The following is a 14,345-nucleotide window of genomic DNA, read 5'->3' as shown; positions in this document are numbered from 1 at the left end:
CTGTCGTTTGTTATCATTTGGCAGAAGGGTGATGATACTGATGCCAGAGAATGACGCAAAGCTCTCATGCAAATCACAACCCAGCTAACTTTTGTACGTGCAGATACATCTGCAGCACCGTGATCCCAAAGAGTCAAGACATTATCCTAAGCGCACACTAACAAAATCCTTGATGCTGCAATGAGATCCATATGGGTGAACACTTACGATTATGCATTGTAAGACTGAAAACCAAAAACACTCAAGGCTCCTGAAGAGAAAGAATGATTTCACAACACCACATTTCCACTTAAAACTATTTGGTGGGTCAAATATCTCTCACAGAATTTTTTCCTAACAGTCCTTTTCATTCCTTCCCCCGCCACCACTGCTCCTGGAAGGCATTTTGCATTACTTTACAACCCACAGCGGTATGCGGATTAATAATCTCATTGGCACAATTGCCATGTGAGGAAGTCGCTGGACCTTGAATGACAGCAATGTTCTTCCTTATCAAGCACAGATTACCTAGATCCAGCAGCAATTTTGGTACCATCACTGTTAAAGACGACGTGGTTTGCATTCATGGTGAAACGAGTGAGGATGCCATCAGGAGCTCCTTCAGGAAACGTATGTATCTGAACAGTATTGTTTGATACTGCTGTGATCAGTCTCCCATTCTTAAAAACAAACAAACAAAAAAACCATTTGTTAGTGAAACCATATTTATGCCCAAGGAGCCAGAAATGCCCTGTGTTCCCAATATTTGGGCAGATTAACCTTAGTAGCTCCAAAAGACATCAAGAGTAGCAGAGAAATAATCTAACTTGTATTTCTTCCACCCAAAAATAGAGAGAAACACAGTAACTTTAATACTTTATCACTTAAACCAAACTATTAAAGGCTAAGAAAATTATTCTTTGTTTCAATACACTAGAATCTGCTAGATTTAATATCAAACCTCCAGTTGTTTTGCTAGACTTAAAATGCATGATGTTAACTACATGGTAATTTACTCCATCAAGACATTCCCCACCTGTGTATCTACTAAAATAATGAATTCTCAGAGAAGTCACTAATGAATTTCAAAGAACTGTCTGACCTTCTTCAGGTAGACAGAAAAAGGAAATCTTTTTATTTAGGCAAGAGCACTCTTAGAACAGGAGGAATCTTGCATCCTGTTTAGATTAATATGCTACATCATCAGGAGAGGGCATCCTTGGACTGATCTTGCCAGCTAAATGCCGCTGGGGAAAGATGAGAAGTTCACGAACTACAGCTTCGTCCTTTGCAGAAACAGAAGGCAGATGTCGTCTAAAAATGATTCCAGATTAAAGTGATTCCAAAACAAAAGAAAATTATCCTATGCTTAGAACTGCAGTATATCTTCTTAAAGTGACAATACTATTCCTCACTTGGATACAGCAATAAATTTTTGAAATATATAGAGAAATGCTCTATTTCATTTTTTTTTAAAAAAAGAAAAGCAGTGTAAATTTACAGTAAAAATCACAAAGAAAAAGAAAGCAGCAGCCAAAAGCAGTAGTAAATAACCTGAGAAAGATATCAGATTTATTACTTATTACAAACCAGTGCCCCATAAAAGTGTCTTCAGTGAAGCAAGTTTTTTGAAATAAAACCTCCTGAAGCTTCAGAAGGAATTCATAATCTCATCGTTTAAAAATAAATCCCTCAAAACTATAATTCCTCTCCAACAAGCTAAGAGCACAGGACTGTTCCTACTGCTGTCCAAAAATTAAAAACAAGAGGGCACTTCTTCACCGTGAGGGTGACAGAGCACTGGGACAGGTTGCCCAGAGAGGTTGTGCAGTCTCCTTGTCTGGAGATATTCAAAACCTGCCTGGATGCCATCCTGCACAACGTGCCCTACGTGATCCTGCTGGGCAGGTGGGGTGGACCAGATGATCTTCAGAGGTCCCTTCCAACCTCGGACATTCTGTGATTTCTCCCTCCTGTATTAATTAATAATTTTTTTACAGTTTCTGGCACTGATTTGCTAAGAGAACTCACTCAAATCACCTCATTTGGTGTGTGAAAAGATAAGTAACGTGATGATGATCAACAGCAAAACACTAAAAAGCAATGACGAAAACAGATGTTGCAGGTATTGAGCAAGATACATAAGTTATGTCAAAAGGAATATAAGAAACAGAAGAAAGATTTTATTTGAGGCAGTTGTTTTGGATATGGTTTCAAATGTTCAGTTTTAAAATAATACATCTGTATGAATTCTCATCTATTTCACCATTTATATTCCCCTCCAAAAATCACAAATAGTTAGTTGAAAAACAATTTTTAAAATATCCTTTGTGACTGCAAAGTTAACTCTACCATATCTAAAGAAGAGATGTAAACTTCTGGAATTCCTCTCTTCTTCTACTATTGCCATAAAGACAACATTTTGGACCTTCTATTATTAATGTAATGTAAGAATAGTAGCACACAAAAGAATTGCTGTGAGAATTCTGAAGCTAAATACATAAATATGCATAGTAAAAAAAAGATTTGTTTTCTATTATACAAATTGACATAGGTAGATTATTTGTCTTCTTACTTACAAATAATCCCTATTTCAAGATATACCACAAGGAACCGCCTTAACATTAAAATAAACAGAGCAGGTTGTACTACAAATGTCAGAACAAGTCAGGTGACAGACATACTTCTAGTCAGCATTCTCAGATATTATTACTAATTACTGTTAAACAAGAATCTTGTTCTCCTCTGACTTGGGGTGGGGAGCAAGGGAGGAACAAGATGTCAGAAGCACATTTTGGCCTACAAGCAATTTTGAGAGCTAAATATCAACTAATTATTTAAAAAAAAAAAAAAAGTATTACCAAAGCATTACCAGGCACTGACTCCATGAAAGTAATTTTTGATTAAAATAGACTCTAATTCCTTGGGCATTAAAATAGGTCCACTCAAAACAACCTCCTGGCTTACCTATTTTCACGTAACCTTCCTCCCCCAGTTAACACCATTTCAGAGCCTCTGAGATTGGGAGGGCAAGAGTAGGAATGAGCTGCAGTTACAGGCTGTCGGTAAAATATTCATTCCCTCATCACTGAAGAACTGAGCTGTCACTGAAAAACACTTTTCCTAACAGTTGATGACTACATATTTTGCTGGGAAACTTTTTGCAACTAACATTGTGCAAAACCACTGAAACAGTCTACAAAGTTCACTGCATAATTAGTTTAATCTGCTGGGTTTGTTTTTCAAAAGGGAGATCAAAGTCAGAAATAAGTATAACTGACTGTGAAGCGAGAGGAGTAAGAAAAACTAGTATTATGGAATTTTAGTATAAGGAATAATTCCTCTACAAGCCCATATGGGATAAAACAAGTTGTCAGGAGTACTCATTTATATACAATGCTTAGTTAAAATATTCTATAGACACATTCAATGAAGTTTTCTGCTTGTCTAAAAGGTATTTTTTCAACACTGCTTTAATATTTTCACTTACAAAGGTAGAACATGGACACAGGCTCAAATTTAAACAAAATCTGATTAAACACCATTTAACGTTGTTTTCCATATATTGACACAAAGGCAAGGATCTACATATTTAACCTCCATCAGACTGAAATGTGCTACGCACAATATTATTCCTGCCTTTTTCTGTGTATTATCTCAATATATGTATAATGTTACGTATATGAACAGTATCTTAACAACCTCAACAGTCACGTTCTGTATCAACATCAGCATGACAGAACTTAACTCGAGTTCTGTTAACTACGATACCTTTAGAGCACATGAATAGGCCTTCTCTCCAACGTTAATGGACTTCGGATCGTCATCATCCAGGTTCTCCCAAATCCTAACATCTCCATCACTGCCACAAGTTACAATGCAGCTGTTCAAAGACAAGGATTTGTTAACATTCAAGTACAGAAAGGACAGCCACTCTGGCTTTCAATCCCAAAATGAAAATGTTACTGAAGCGTTTGGTTTTTTAACTGAAACACAATACATAGTACGTGATTCACTGAATGCCATGTTTAATAAACATAGAAAAAAAATGCAGGACCATAACAGAGTACCTGAGTCTCTGATAACTGGTTAGGCCTGGCACCCATTGAACTCACCCTTACATATTTTAAGTCAATCCATTTTTTCCATGATCTAGATGATTTTTTTTCAGAGGACTTAATTAGTACCGATTTCACTTTGGGCCGGGCATTTAATTGCTTCTTAAGCTTTGAAAATTTACCTTACAGCTAATTACAAAGCTGAGGCCAAAGCAAGGGTGCTAACACACACCCTTGACTGAAGTTAACCAAGCTTAACACGTTCCAGGCCTACAGAGTTCTCAAAAATAGTTAACATAGGATTCAATTGTCAAGTCTGTTAGAGTTAGCTTTCACAACTTTAAGGCAATAAACAATAACCTGAAGTACAAAGCAAATATGTAAAAGTTTGCATAGGATTTTTAATTAAATACTTTGTGAATCTATAATCAAGCTTTGCATTCTTTCTTTTCCCCAGATGCAGTCCCCCCAAAAAATCTAAAGTATTACAAAGTCAGTAGAGAAACTGTGATGTTGCTCCTCTGGCGCTGTTCTATAAGGTCTGTACTTTGCAAGCAACACTGTGTTGATACTGAAAATATTGACATTGGAGGGCCCAGCAATACTGGACCAGTGGTCTGCAGCAGAGATGTCTGTTTTATTTTGTTGTGGTGTTTTGTGTTGTGTTTTTTTTTTTTAATATATCTGCATTTTGATGAAAGATACTTAAATCTTAACTCTATGCAAACAAGAGTTTTTGTGGTTGGAGGGGGGGGTTGGTATCAGACTAACTCTACAGTCCTCTTTGTAACAAGCCTAATGACCTAAAGAAAGGGATAAGATAATGTGCATTTAAACCATTATCAATATGTAAGATTTAGACTGTAAATTCATTTGAGATTTCATTCAGGCTTACCATTTATTTTTAATCAAAAAAATGGGTAACGGCAAAAATTCAGTTTTTATTTATGCACGCAAGAACTAGCGTTAAGTAGAACAAGAAAGAATAGCAAGCCAGTATTGGATTTCTTCTGCTATAGTTTTAATTTCTTATTGGATATATAAACATATTTTCTCCAACATACACATGTGTATATATATAAAGTAAAAAATATATATATATATAAGTCTTATGTGCAAGTTATGTCTATTGCTTCAAAATTCAGGGCATCAAAAGACGTGTCTTAGAGTCAATTCGCAACAAAGGCAAATAAGGGGTTTGCCAGGCCATGCCAGGCCATAAATCCATCTGTCCAGTACCATAACCACCAGCAGCTGGTACAGATACTCCTGAGGAAGCGGCAGACAGAAACAAGATAATCCACCCCCCAGATTAAATTTTATCCTGCTCTCCAGGAGTTAGGTTAGTTACCTCCCGGTGTCATCGAAGCAAACATCCGTGTGGCCCTCTGTGTGGCCATAGCGCATCGGCTTTTGGGCAGAAGGCATCTTTGCTGTCACCTGAGGACAAAAAGGAGAGAAATAAAATAAGTTAAATTAAAAACAGAGAAGCTGAAAGAGCTCCGGATGCCAGGGCGAGGTTAGAGGTGATGGCAACCCCCCCCCCCAACAGGGGCTGGAACCACGCGGAGCCCTGCCACCAACCTCCCACACGGCCTAAGCGGATCAGCCCCCACTGCACCTAAACACCCCCAGATCCGAAGATTTCGGTCAAAAACGAGCCACGGAAGAAAAAGGCGGGGGGGAAGAATTAAACGAGGAGGACCGGAGGGAGCGGGTACGCGGGGCCTGAAGTCAGAAATCCCGGCGGGAAGGGGCCGCGGGGAGCCCTCCTCGGGGTGAGGGGAAGGCTGGGGGCCGCGTTCCCCCCTCGTCCCCCACCGCCTCCCCGCTCACCACAGCGGGCCCCGGCCGCCCTGTTGGAGCCTTCCCGCGCTGGGCTCTCGGTGCCCGCCCCGGGGGCCGGCCCGGAGCCCGTCAGGCCCGGGGCGGAGCTGGGCGCAGCGGGGGCCGGCCCGGCCCGGCCGCCACACGCAGGATGGCGGCGGCGGGCGAGGCTGGGGCCGCTCGGAGGAGGCGGCTGCGGGGCTCCGGCGGGTGAAGGACCCGGAACGGAGCCGGGTGAGGGGCGAGCACCGGGCAGGGCAGGGCCGGTGGCCGCAGGTGAGAGCCGTGCGGGGCGGGCAGGGCCCGGCTGCTGCCTGCGGGGACGCGGCGAGGTCGGGCGTGAGGGAACCGGCACCAGCGGCCTTCCTCCTCTCCTCCTCCTCATCTCCTCCTCGTCCACCTCCTCCTCCTCCTTCTTCTCCTTCTCCTCAGATCCCCCAGGCCTTCGCTTGAGCAGCCCCGGTGGCCTCATCCTGCCTCACCCAGCTGCCTCCCACCCCTAAAAAGGGACATTTTGGCCCCAAAACGAAGCCCGGCTGGCTGAGGTGGGGTGGCAGTAAGCCGAACGCGGGGTGGTGGAAGCGTGACCCTCCTGCCATCGAAAAGCGGCTTTATCCTTTCCAGTGCGCCGATAATTCAGTTTTTCAGAGGGAAATCGGTGTGCCGGGTACCCGGCTCTTCTCCATCCAAGCCGTGTGTGTGTCCATAATAAGTCCTTCAGGAGCCGTAGGAACCCACCAAGCCCTCCGTCAAGGCAGAGTCCTGCGAGGGCGAAATGTCAGCGGGTGCTCCCTGCGGGGAGCTCACCCCACGGAGGCTGCAGGACCAAACCCGCCTGGAGATCCTCCCCGGATTTAGGGAATTATTCCCTATCGACAGCTGCCGTGACGCTTGTGCCAAATGCAGTTGCGGTGAAGTAGGTAGCGAGGCATGTCATTAAGCTTTTCGAGGCTGGAAACTAGAAGCCAGGCAACCTTTTTTAATTATTCCTTAAAGGACAAAACATTACAGCTCGGCATACCCGAAGTAAGGAAAAAAAAAAAAAAGGGTTCTCTATTTTTCCTTAATGCAACTTTAATGTTCTGGCCCAATTTATTCCAGCTTCTAAGAAAATTTGCTTCCAGGCAAAAACCTTTTATCCTCAGTTTTACTCTTCAGCGGATCTGTCAGTGGTCGGGGTGAGCAGAGTGATTTATTGATGCTGGAAATGTGCTCGGGCTCTTTATACCGCTCACATTGTTGGTACTTTCATGAATGAGTAAGACAGTAGGCAGGCTTTTTTTTTTAATGAATATGCCCAGATTTCATTATTATTAAACCTTGTGGAAGCTGTGTGGAGACATGTTTTCCATGGGTGTATCCTGACATATTTCGGTAAATCGTGATTTCTGGTGAGGATAATGTGTTCTAGCACAGCGATTCGAGCTGAACCGCTTATCAGATGAGTGGGAAGAGCGAGCTATTCTTACAGCAGCCTTCCTGCAAGCTTCTGGGGCTGAGACAAATGCACGCCAACTGTATTATTATGTTGTTAATTATTTATTTTAGTTGGCAGAAAGTCTCATGCAAACTGCACCTGGAATATCTTACAATATAAAAGCTGTTACAAGTCCGAGCGTAGCGTAGCGACTGAATGCAGCCTCCGGAGGTGCTACCAAGGGAGCGCAGGCACCGTCGCTCGGTCCCGTTGGAAGCGGCAAGGCGTCGAGTGCAAGGTTATTCTTTAAATCCGGTCGGAAACTAAAGCTTCAGCTTTGTGAAGAGGTGCAGCCGGTTGAGAGGGCAGCAGCAGGGCGGGAGCCGGGAGCTGCTGGGCTCACCTCCCGGGTTTCTGGGTGGAGCGCAACGTGTCGGTCACAGGCCATAAAGCTGTTACTGATTTAGTGCTGGAGAGGCGGCTGCGCTCTGCCGAGCGCTCTGCACGCCGCTCCTGCCGCCTGCAAGCAGGGCGCCGCTACAGCGGGAGGCACGGGAGGTCCTTGGCACCTGCCTCCAAACCTCTTCCGCATCCCGGGAGAGAATAAGAGAGCTCCAATTTTGGGTTAAACTGGGCATCGCTGCCCGCCCCTCTCCTCCTGGAGCTCTGGGGATATGCAGACCCTGTAAGAATCAAGTGTATTTCCAGGTGAGTACTGCAGACTGTCGTTTTTATCTTTTCAGATTATCGTTTTTAAGCTAAGACAGGGAAACGGAGCCTCAGCGTTATCCTTAACAGGTCGGGCTTTTTTCCAAAGTAAGTCAATAACAGCCCGGCTTCAGTGGAAGGTCAGCTTTTAAAATGGGATCTTGTAGCCAAAATCTAATTGGGCGAAAGTAATGAAAACAGCATGTGACCGGTGAGAATTTTTTTAATGACTTCTGTGTAAGTTGAAAGGAAAAAGGACGGGTACTCCGATTTATTACAGCTTAATTCTTCCCTCTTGGGATTTTATCAGGTCTAGAAGAGTATCAACTGCTGTAACAATACCAGAATTGATTTGATTTTCTGCGCGTGAATCTCCTCTTGTTAAACAAGAGGCGTGCTGCGGTGACACTTTGGCTTTTGTGTGCTTGAACGGAAAACTTCAGGAGCGCTTCCCTCGTTAGGAGAGCCGTGCAGCAGGTTGCCCCCAGAGCTGGTGGGACCGCCACCCTTGGAGGCTTGCAGGACGTGGAAGGCTTCCAGCAGGAGGCTGGGCTGGCGGCCCTGGGCGTCCATTTCACCCAGCGCCTGGGGGCGTTATGCTATTCTGTTTCTTCTTTATACAGAAACCGAAGCAGCTTGACAGAAAGGACCTGGGGGCTCTGTGCTAGAGGCTGAGGACGAAAATATCCAGTTAAAGCAATTCGGTATTTATTGGGAGGGGGGGGTGAAGTCTGTCAACACTCTGGTGGTTCTGATTCTGCTCTTGGCGTTACTGGGTGTTTCGCAGCTGATTTAGATAGACATATGGTGAGTCTTATCGCAGTTGTCGGTGGCATTTTACCTCAGGCTAGGAGGCAGTATTTTTATTGCCTCAGAATAGCTGCTAGGTACTGCTTATAGCGCAGGCTTAAAGTTTGAGCGTCCAGGCATGGGCGCTGGAAGGAAAAAGCTGCCCCATCCCCCTCCGAAGCCCGCCGCGGACGGAGCGAAGAGGCATTTCGTGCTCAGGAGCTGTGCCCGTGGTGAAAACAACAACAGAAACCACCCCGCTCCCTGCCTGTCCTCGGGGACTGTAAGCCGTGGCAGGGCTGGATAACCTTGAACTGCAAGCCGGATCCTGTGGCCTGATGTGAACTCTGTTTATCCCCGCACGCTGCTTTCGCTCTGCCATTTGTTTAGAGTTTCGAGCGTAAGGTTTTGGTCGAATCTGTCTGCTTCTGAGGCGCCTGAGGTGTCCCCGCTTAGAAGAAAGCTTTTGTAGGCAGAGGACTAATGGTATCTGTGTCGTTGCCTGCCAGCGCCTGTCTCTTTGCTTCTTTGCAGGAGGAAAGATCTCAGAACTGACGTACGTAAGCTGCGCGGTGCACGACTTCTCCATTTAGCGCTGCCTGTAGGGAAAAGTACACTCTCTGTTCCCTGGGTTTTGTTCTCCCTTTCCTCTCCTGCTCTTTGAGTTGTGTTCAGCCGTTAATGGGTGTAGGGGACGTCGTATTTTCCTTGCGGGTTTGCAGCACGAGGGAAGGTTGGTTTAGGTAGGTAGCGTGCAGTGGTGATACAGCCCCGCATGCCTCGCTGACCTTTGTGTCTTTCTACCCGAATTATTTTTGGTCCCCATGCTACAGGCAGGGCTCTGGATCACGGACCGGGCAAAGTCTGAAGGCATGACCCCCCGCTGGAGCACAGGACGCCGGGATTTGGGCACCCACCTTCCTTGTGGGTGGTGGGTGCTTCGGGACGCAGCTCGCAGCAGAGCTGGGAACCGCAGCTTTGCCTCCTTTGCGTTACACACCGATCGCTTCCCTCTTCCTTCACAGTTTCAGGTTGGAACCTGCCTTCAGTAGGACAACATCCCCTTTTCTTCGTGTGCTCCGCGCTCTTTCCACGGGCGTAGCGCTGCGCCGGGCGAGCAATTACTCCCGTGACGTGGCAGGATTGGCGCCTCGCTCCCAGCAGCCTCCGAACCCCCGGGAACGGCTCTCTGTGCCGCTGGCTAATGGGGCATGTCTTGTAACATCACGTGCTACCGCGCCGCTTGGAGTTTCAGGGTTCAGATGCCGCTAATGATACGCGATGGAAGGAAGGCAGGAACGTGGCTTTACAGCTAAACACAACAGCAACCTGGATAGAAGTGGCACCAAGCACTGAAATTCTTTCAGTTGCAAGGCCCTGCTGTCCCGCTGGGGGATACCGGGCCCTCTCAGCGCTTTGGGGGTTTGTACGTTTTGCAGTTTTTAATGAAAAGCCTGTGTTCTGCCTATTCTTACTCCTTATAAGGGCGGGATGTGCAGAAGGAGATAATTGAAGGTTTCGAAAGCAATTACAAACTGTCATACCCTAATTTTTAAGTGCTTGACTTTGCACCCTAAATGCTCTCTCTCCTTCCAATTAAAAATCCCATATACATAGCTAGTGTAATTTACCACAGGCCGAATGTAGAATTTTGTTTTCGGCAGTTATTTCAGATTATCACCAGGGTGAACGAGATGGGGGTTGTTGGGGTTTTTTGTTTTTTTTAATCATTGCGGCGAAAATTCACTGCCCCAGAAGTAATTATAAGCTTCTGGATGAAAAAATGTAAATGTTTCGAAAGCAATCACCGAACCCTGGTCTAAATAAAGGAGGTTTGGGTCTCAAATGCTGCCTTTCTCTTATCAGTATTGCATCTGCAGGGTTTTCAATGAAAAGTTGTGTGCAGAATCTTGGGAGAAGAAAGCAATCTTTAATATTTGATGGTTTGTAATTGCTGAAGTATGGACCCCGTTCCCTGACTCCACTTGGTTCCAGTGAGGTATTGCTCATCTACACGGCTCTAACACTATTTTTTTCCACACATTTCCAATGTTTTACCTCTCTTAGCCCTCATTCCACATTTTTGCATCTCTTTTCGCCACCTTTCGCTCCCTTTCCCTTCCCCCCTCAGGTTTGTGGCTTGTAAATAATCAATGCAGCGTCAAAAATTCCTTGGTGAAAGTTACATCTGGGCTGCATTTGGTCCACATATTGCATGTAAGCCCTTGGCACGGCAGGCTTATTCTTTTACTGAAAGCAGAGGCTAGACCTCAGCCTGCTCGGCCCCTCGGGGGACTGCAGGGAGATTGTGTCATGCTGGCTAATCCTAATGATGAGAATGGATTGAACGGAGAGAGGAAGTGGATGCCCTTTGCTTTTCCTGCTCAGTATTTACCATGTCAATTAGCTCAAAAACAAAAACACCAGCACAAAACGGTGGAAGGCAGGAGCTGTGTCTAGTTTTGGTGCACAAAGTGTGATGGTACGTGATGGAAAAAGCATTTCTGCCGTGCCCTGGGAGAGCGTAGCACGCGGAGCATATTGCTCTCAGTGTACCTTGAAAAAAATCCCTGCTCTACTTTCAACCGAGTAATCAAAAGAGGAATTTTTTTTTTTTTTCCAAAGCGCAACATTCAAAAGGAAATCTCTTATCTGTTTGAGAATTCAATACGCTTTTGGAAACAAAAGAGAATTAAATCAGCAACCGTAGGTCTCAGAGCAGCGCAGATTTTAATAATGTAAACTTTCTTCTCTAATGAGTAATAAGCAGTTCCATCTTTCATGGCCTTTTAAAATTGCTTTTAGTAAGGGACTGGATTTGTTTTAATCCTTTTCAGTATGTAAAGCCCCAGATATTTCAATCCCTTAGGGGCTCAGTATTTTCTAGCTCCGTTTTAAAAGGCAAAGGAAAACAGCTTTCAGAAATTGACAGAATCTGTGACTGATATAGTTTTGTTTTTTTTTTTTACCCAGAAAGTGACCCAAAAGTGTCAGTTAAGAATAAGATCTCTGGCATCCCACCCTGTGGATTAGCAGCAAACAGGCGTATCATCTAGGTACAGTAGCTCTTTGTACTCTGACCTACTTGTTTCTGCTCCGGCTTGTTCCTTCTTGAAAGGTTATTTGGAAGAGATGCAGAACTTGCTCAATAAACAACCAAAGCGGTGCCACCTGCCACGTGAAAGGCTTCGTTTTGAAACGGACCCCAGCAAAGGAGGATTGCCAACGCCTAAAACTTTCTGCTCTACTTCGTAGTCAGAATGGGTGCTCTAAAAACGCACCGGATGGTTTGTTCTGGAGGATACTTCTCATAGGAAAGGGTTAAGAGAGCCCTGTCTGGGATCAGGGCAGTGTTTGGGGAGTGCTCTCAAGAATTCAGCTTGATCATTATTATACGTGGCTGGCAATTAATGGTTCCTGTTGTCGTGTGTACACTGGCATCGGTCTTGCGTTGTGTGCATGCGAAGCTGTTAACCCCTCTGCCTTCTCTTTTTCCTCAGGTACTTTCAGGAGGTGCTGCAAAGAAGCTTCCTCGTGTGGAAAACCCTACGAGAAAAACTGTGCGTTTTCTGGAAACTCGTGGAGCGAAGCTCTCAAAATGGCAGACAGTAAGGACAGTAATGTTAAAAACGCAGATGTGAGACCCAAAAGCAGCCGGAGCAGGAGCGCAGACAGAAAGGATGGTTACGTCTGGAGCGGAAAGAAGCTCTCCTGGTCCAAAAAGAGCGAGCACTGTTCTGATGCTGAAACTGCGAGTGCTGCAGGAAGGTCAGGGTCTAATTTAAAGAGCCAAGAGAGGAAATACAGCTGCTCCTCTATCGAGCTGGACCTAGATCGTTCATGTGGTCACAGGTTTTTAGGCCGGTCTCTCAAACAGAAATTGCAAGACGCCGTGGGTCAGTGCTTTCCCATAAAGAACTGTAGCAGTCGGCACGCCTCAGGACTTCAGTCGAAAAGGAAAATTCATATCAGTGAATTAATGCTGGATAAGTGTCCTTTTCCTCCGCGCTCCGAGCTTGCTTTTCGGTGGCACCTGATTAAAAGGCATACAGCCCCCATCAGCCAAAAGGCGGAAGACTGGATCATCGCTGACTTATCCCAGAACGAGGAGAAGGAGGATCACCTGCGAGACGACGAGGTAGCCAACGGGGGAACGGACTCTCCCTCCCAGTCCTGTGACCTTGCTGATGGCATTTCCTCCAGGGGGGACTCGAGGTCCGAGCTGGTGCTGGGTAAGGTGGTAAGGAGCAGTAAAGAGGAGAGCGATATGGACTCTGACGATGAAGTTATTACGCTATGCACGAGCTCTAGGAAAAGAAACAAGCCCAAATGGGAAACCGACGATGAGCTGCTGCGGATGGAAACGCCTCCGAAATACCACACGCAGATCGATTATGTCCACTGCCTGGTCCCAGACCTCCTTCAGATCAACAACAACCCCTGCTACTGGGGAGTCATGGATAAATACGCCGCCGAAGCGCTGCTGGAAGGAAAGCCGGAGGGAACGTTTCTGTTACGAGATTCTGCCCAAGAAGACTATTTGTTTTCTGTGAGCTTCAGGCGCTACAGCCGGTCCCTCCACGCGCGGATAGAGCAGTGGAATCACAACTTCAGCTTCGATGCCCACGATCCGTGTGTCTTCCACTCGCCAGACATCACGGGACTCCTAGAGCACTATAAAGATCCGAGCTCCTGTATGTTCTTTGAGCCGCTTTTATCCACTCCGTTAAACAGGACCTTTCCTTTTTCTCTCCAGCATATATGTAGAACAGTTATTTGCAACTGTACGACTTACGATGGCATCGATGCACTTCCTATTCCTCCGTCAGTGAAGCTGTATTTGAAGGAATATCATTACAAATCGAAAGTTAGAGTACTCAGGATTGATGTACCAGAGCAGCAAAGCTAGAAAATATTTTTATGAAAGAGTGAAATTGTCTCTAAACAGATAAATTTGTGTTCAGTCTTTCCTCCTTTTAAGTTTCTTAATGTCATTTTGACTTTTTTTCCCTTCTTCTGCAGATTATTTACAACCCAAACTAGCCTCTGTCTAAGGCTTTTTTATCCAAACGTTCTTTGAGTCTTCCCAAGTCTCTTTTTAGAAATGGGATTCGTTGTGGGCTTTCGGTACTGTTCCCCAACTAGAGTTTTATGGAATTTCAGGTAGGCTTTCTGGTATTTCTATAGATGGATAGTCTTTAGATCTAAAAACCTTAAAAATCAGTTTTGAACTTGATCTGTCTTTTATATTGTAATTTACATATGTTGCTGACATGTTTGAAATAATGCACATTAACTAAAGATTGACTCATCTCTATTTTCTGCATTTCTTTTAAAGCGAGTGCTCCAGTCTGTGTGTGTGTGTGTGCGCCCATATTTAATGTAGTAAATTCGTCGGTCTATTTCTAACATTACTATTCCTAGCAAAATGAAGTTTGAAAGAGGATATGATCTTTCTATAAATACATCAGGGGACTAAACGCCAGGGAGGGGAGAAACAACTCAAGCTAAGGACAACGCTCAGCACAGGAACAAACGTGTACAAACTGGTCGGGAAAGGATTTTGG

General features: G+C 45.0%; 2 protein-coding genes across 9 annotated transcripts in view; one reads left to right on the top strand and one right to left on the bottom strand.

The window, feature by feature from the left end:
• WDHD1 (WD repeat and HMG-box DNA binding protein 1) overlaps positions 1 to 6,006 on the bottom strand; it is a 32,673-nt gene extending 26,667 nt beyond the window's left edge. Inside the window, exons 1-4 of one of the 3 annotated variants that reach the window (XM_083837636.1) lie at positions 5,874 to 6,006; positions 5,389 to 5,477; positions 3,751 to 3,862; positions 508 to 659 (exon numbers count right to left, since the gene is read on the bottom strand). In XM_083837636.1, coding sequence (XP_083693762.1) covers positions 508 to 659; positions 3,751 to 3,862; positions 5,389 to 5,465 — 341 coding nt within the window. In that variant the 5' untranslated portion in view covers positions 5,466 to 5,477; positions 5,874 to 6,006. The other 2 variants (XM_083837637.1, XM_083837638.1) reach the window with 2 other exon arrangements.
• Positions 5,978 to 14,095, top strand: SOCS4 (suppressor of cytokine signaling 4). Of its 6 annotated transcripts, none has more exons than XM_083837642.1 (3): positions 5,978 to 6,098; positions 11,752 to 11,834; positions 12,279 to 14,095. In XM_083837642.1, exon 3 carries the CDS (start codon positions 12,377 to 12,379, stop codon positions 13,685 to 13,687), a length of 1,311 nt encoding a protein of 436 aa, XP_083693768.1. In that variant the 5' UTR covers positions 5,978 to 6,098; positions 11,752 to 11,834; positions 12,279 to 12,376; the 3' UTR covers positions 13,688 to 14,095. The 6 variants fall into 6 exon arrangements, with proteins under 6 accessions (XP_083693768.1, XP_083693770.1, XP_083693766.1 ...); XM_083837640.1 differs by having other exon boundaries at positions 6,000 to 6,140; XM_083837641.1 differs by lacking the exon at positions 5,978 to 6,098 and adding an exon at positions 10,235 to 10,777.
• The last annotated feature ends 250 nt before the right edge of the window (positions 14,096 to 14,345 follow it).

Source organism: Anser anser (genome assembly GCF_964211835.1).
Source record: "Anser anser genome assembly, chromosome: 5".
Lineage (NCBI taxonomy): Eukaryota > Metazoa > Chordata > Aves > Anseriformes > Anatidae > Anser > Anser anser.
The sequence above is the reverse complement of the archived record's forward strand: the minus strand, read 5'-3'. Positions and strand labels throughout refer to the sequence as shown.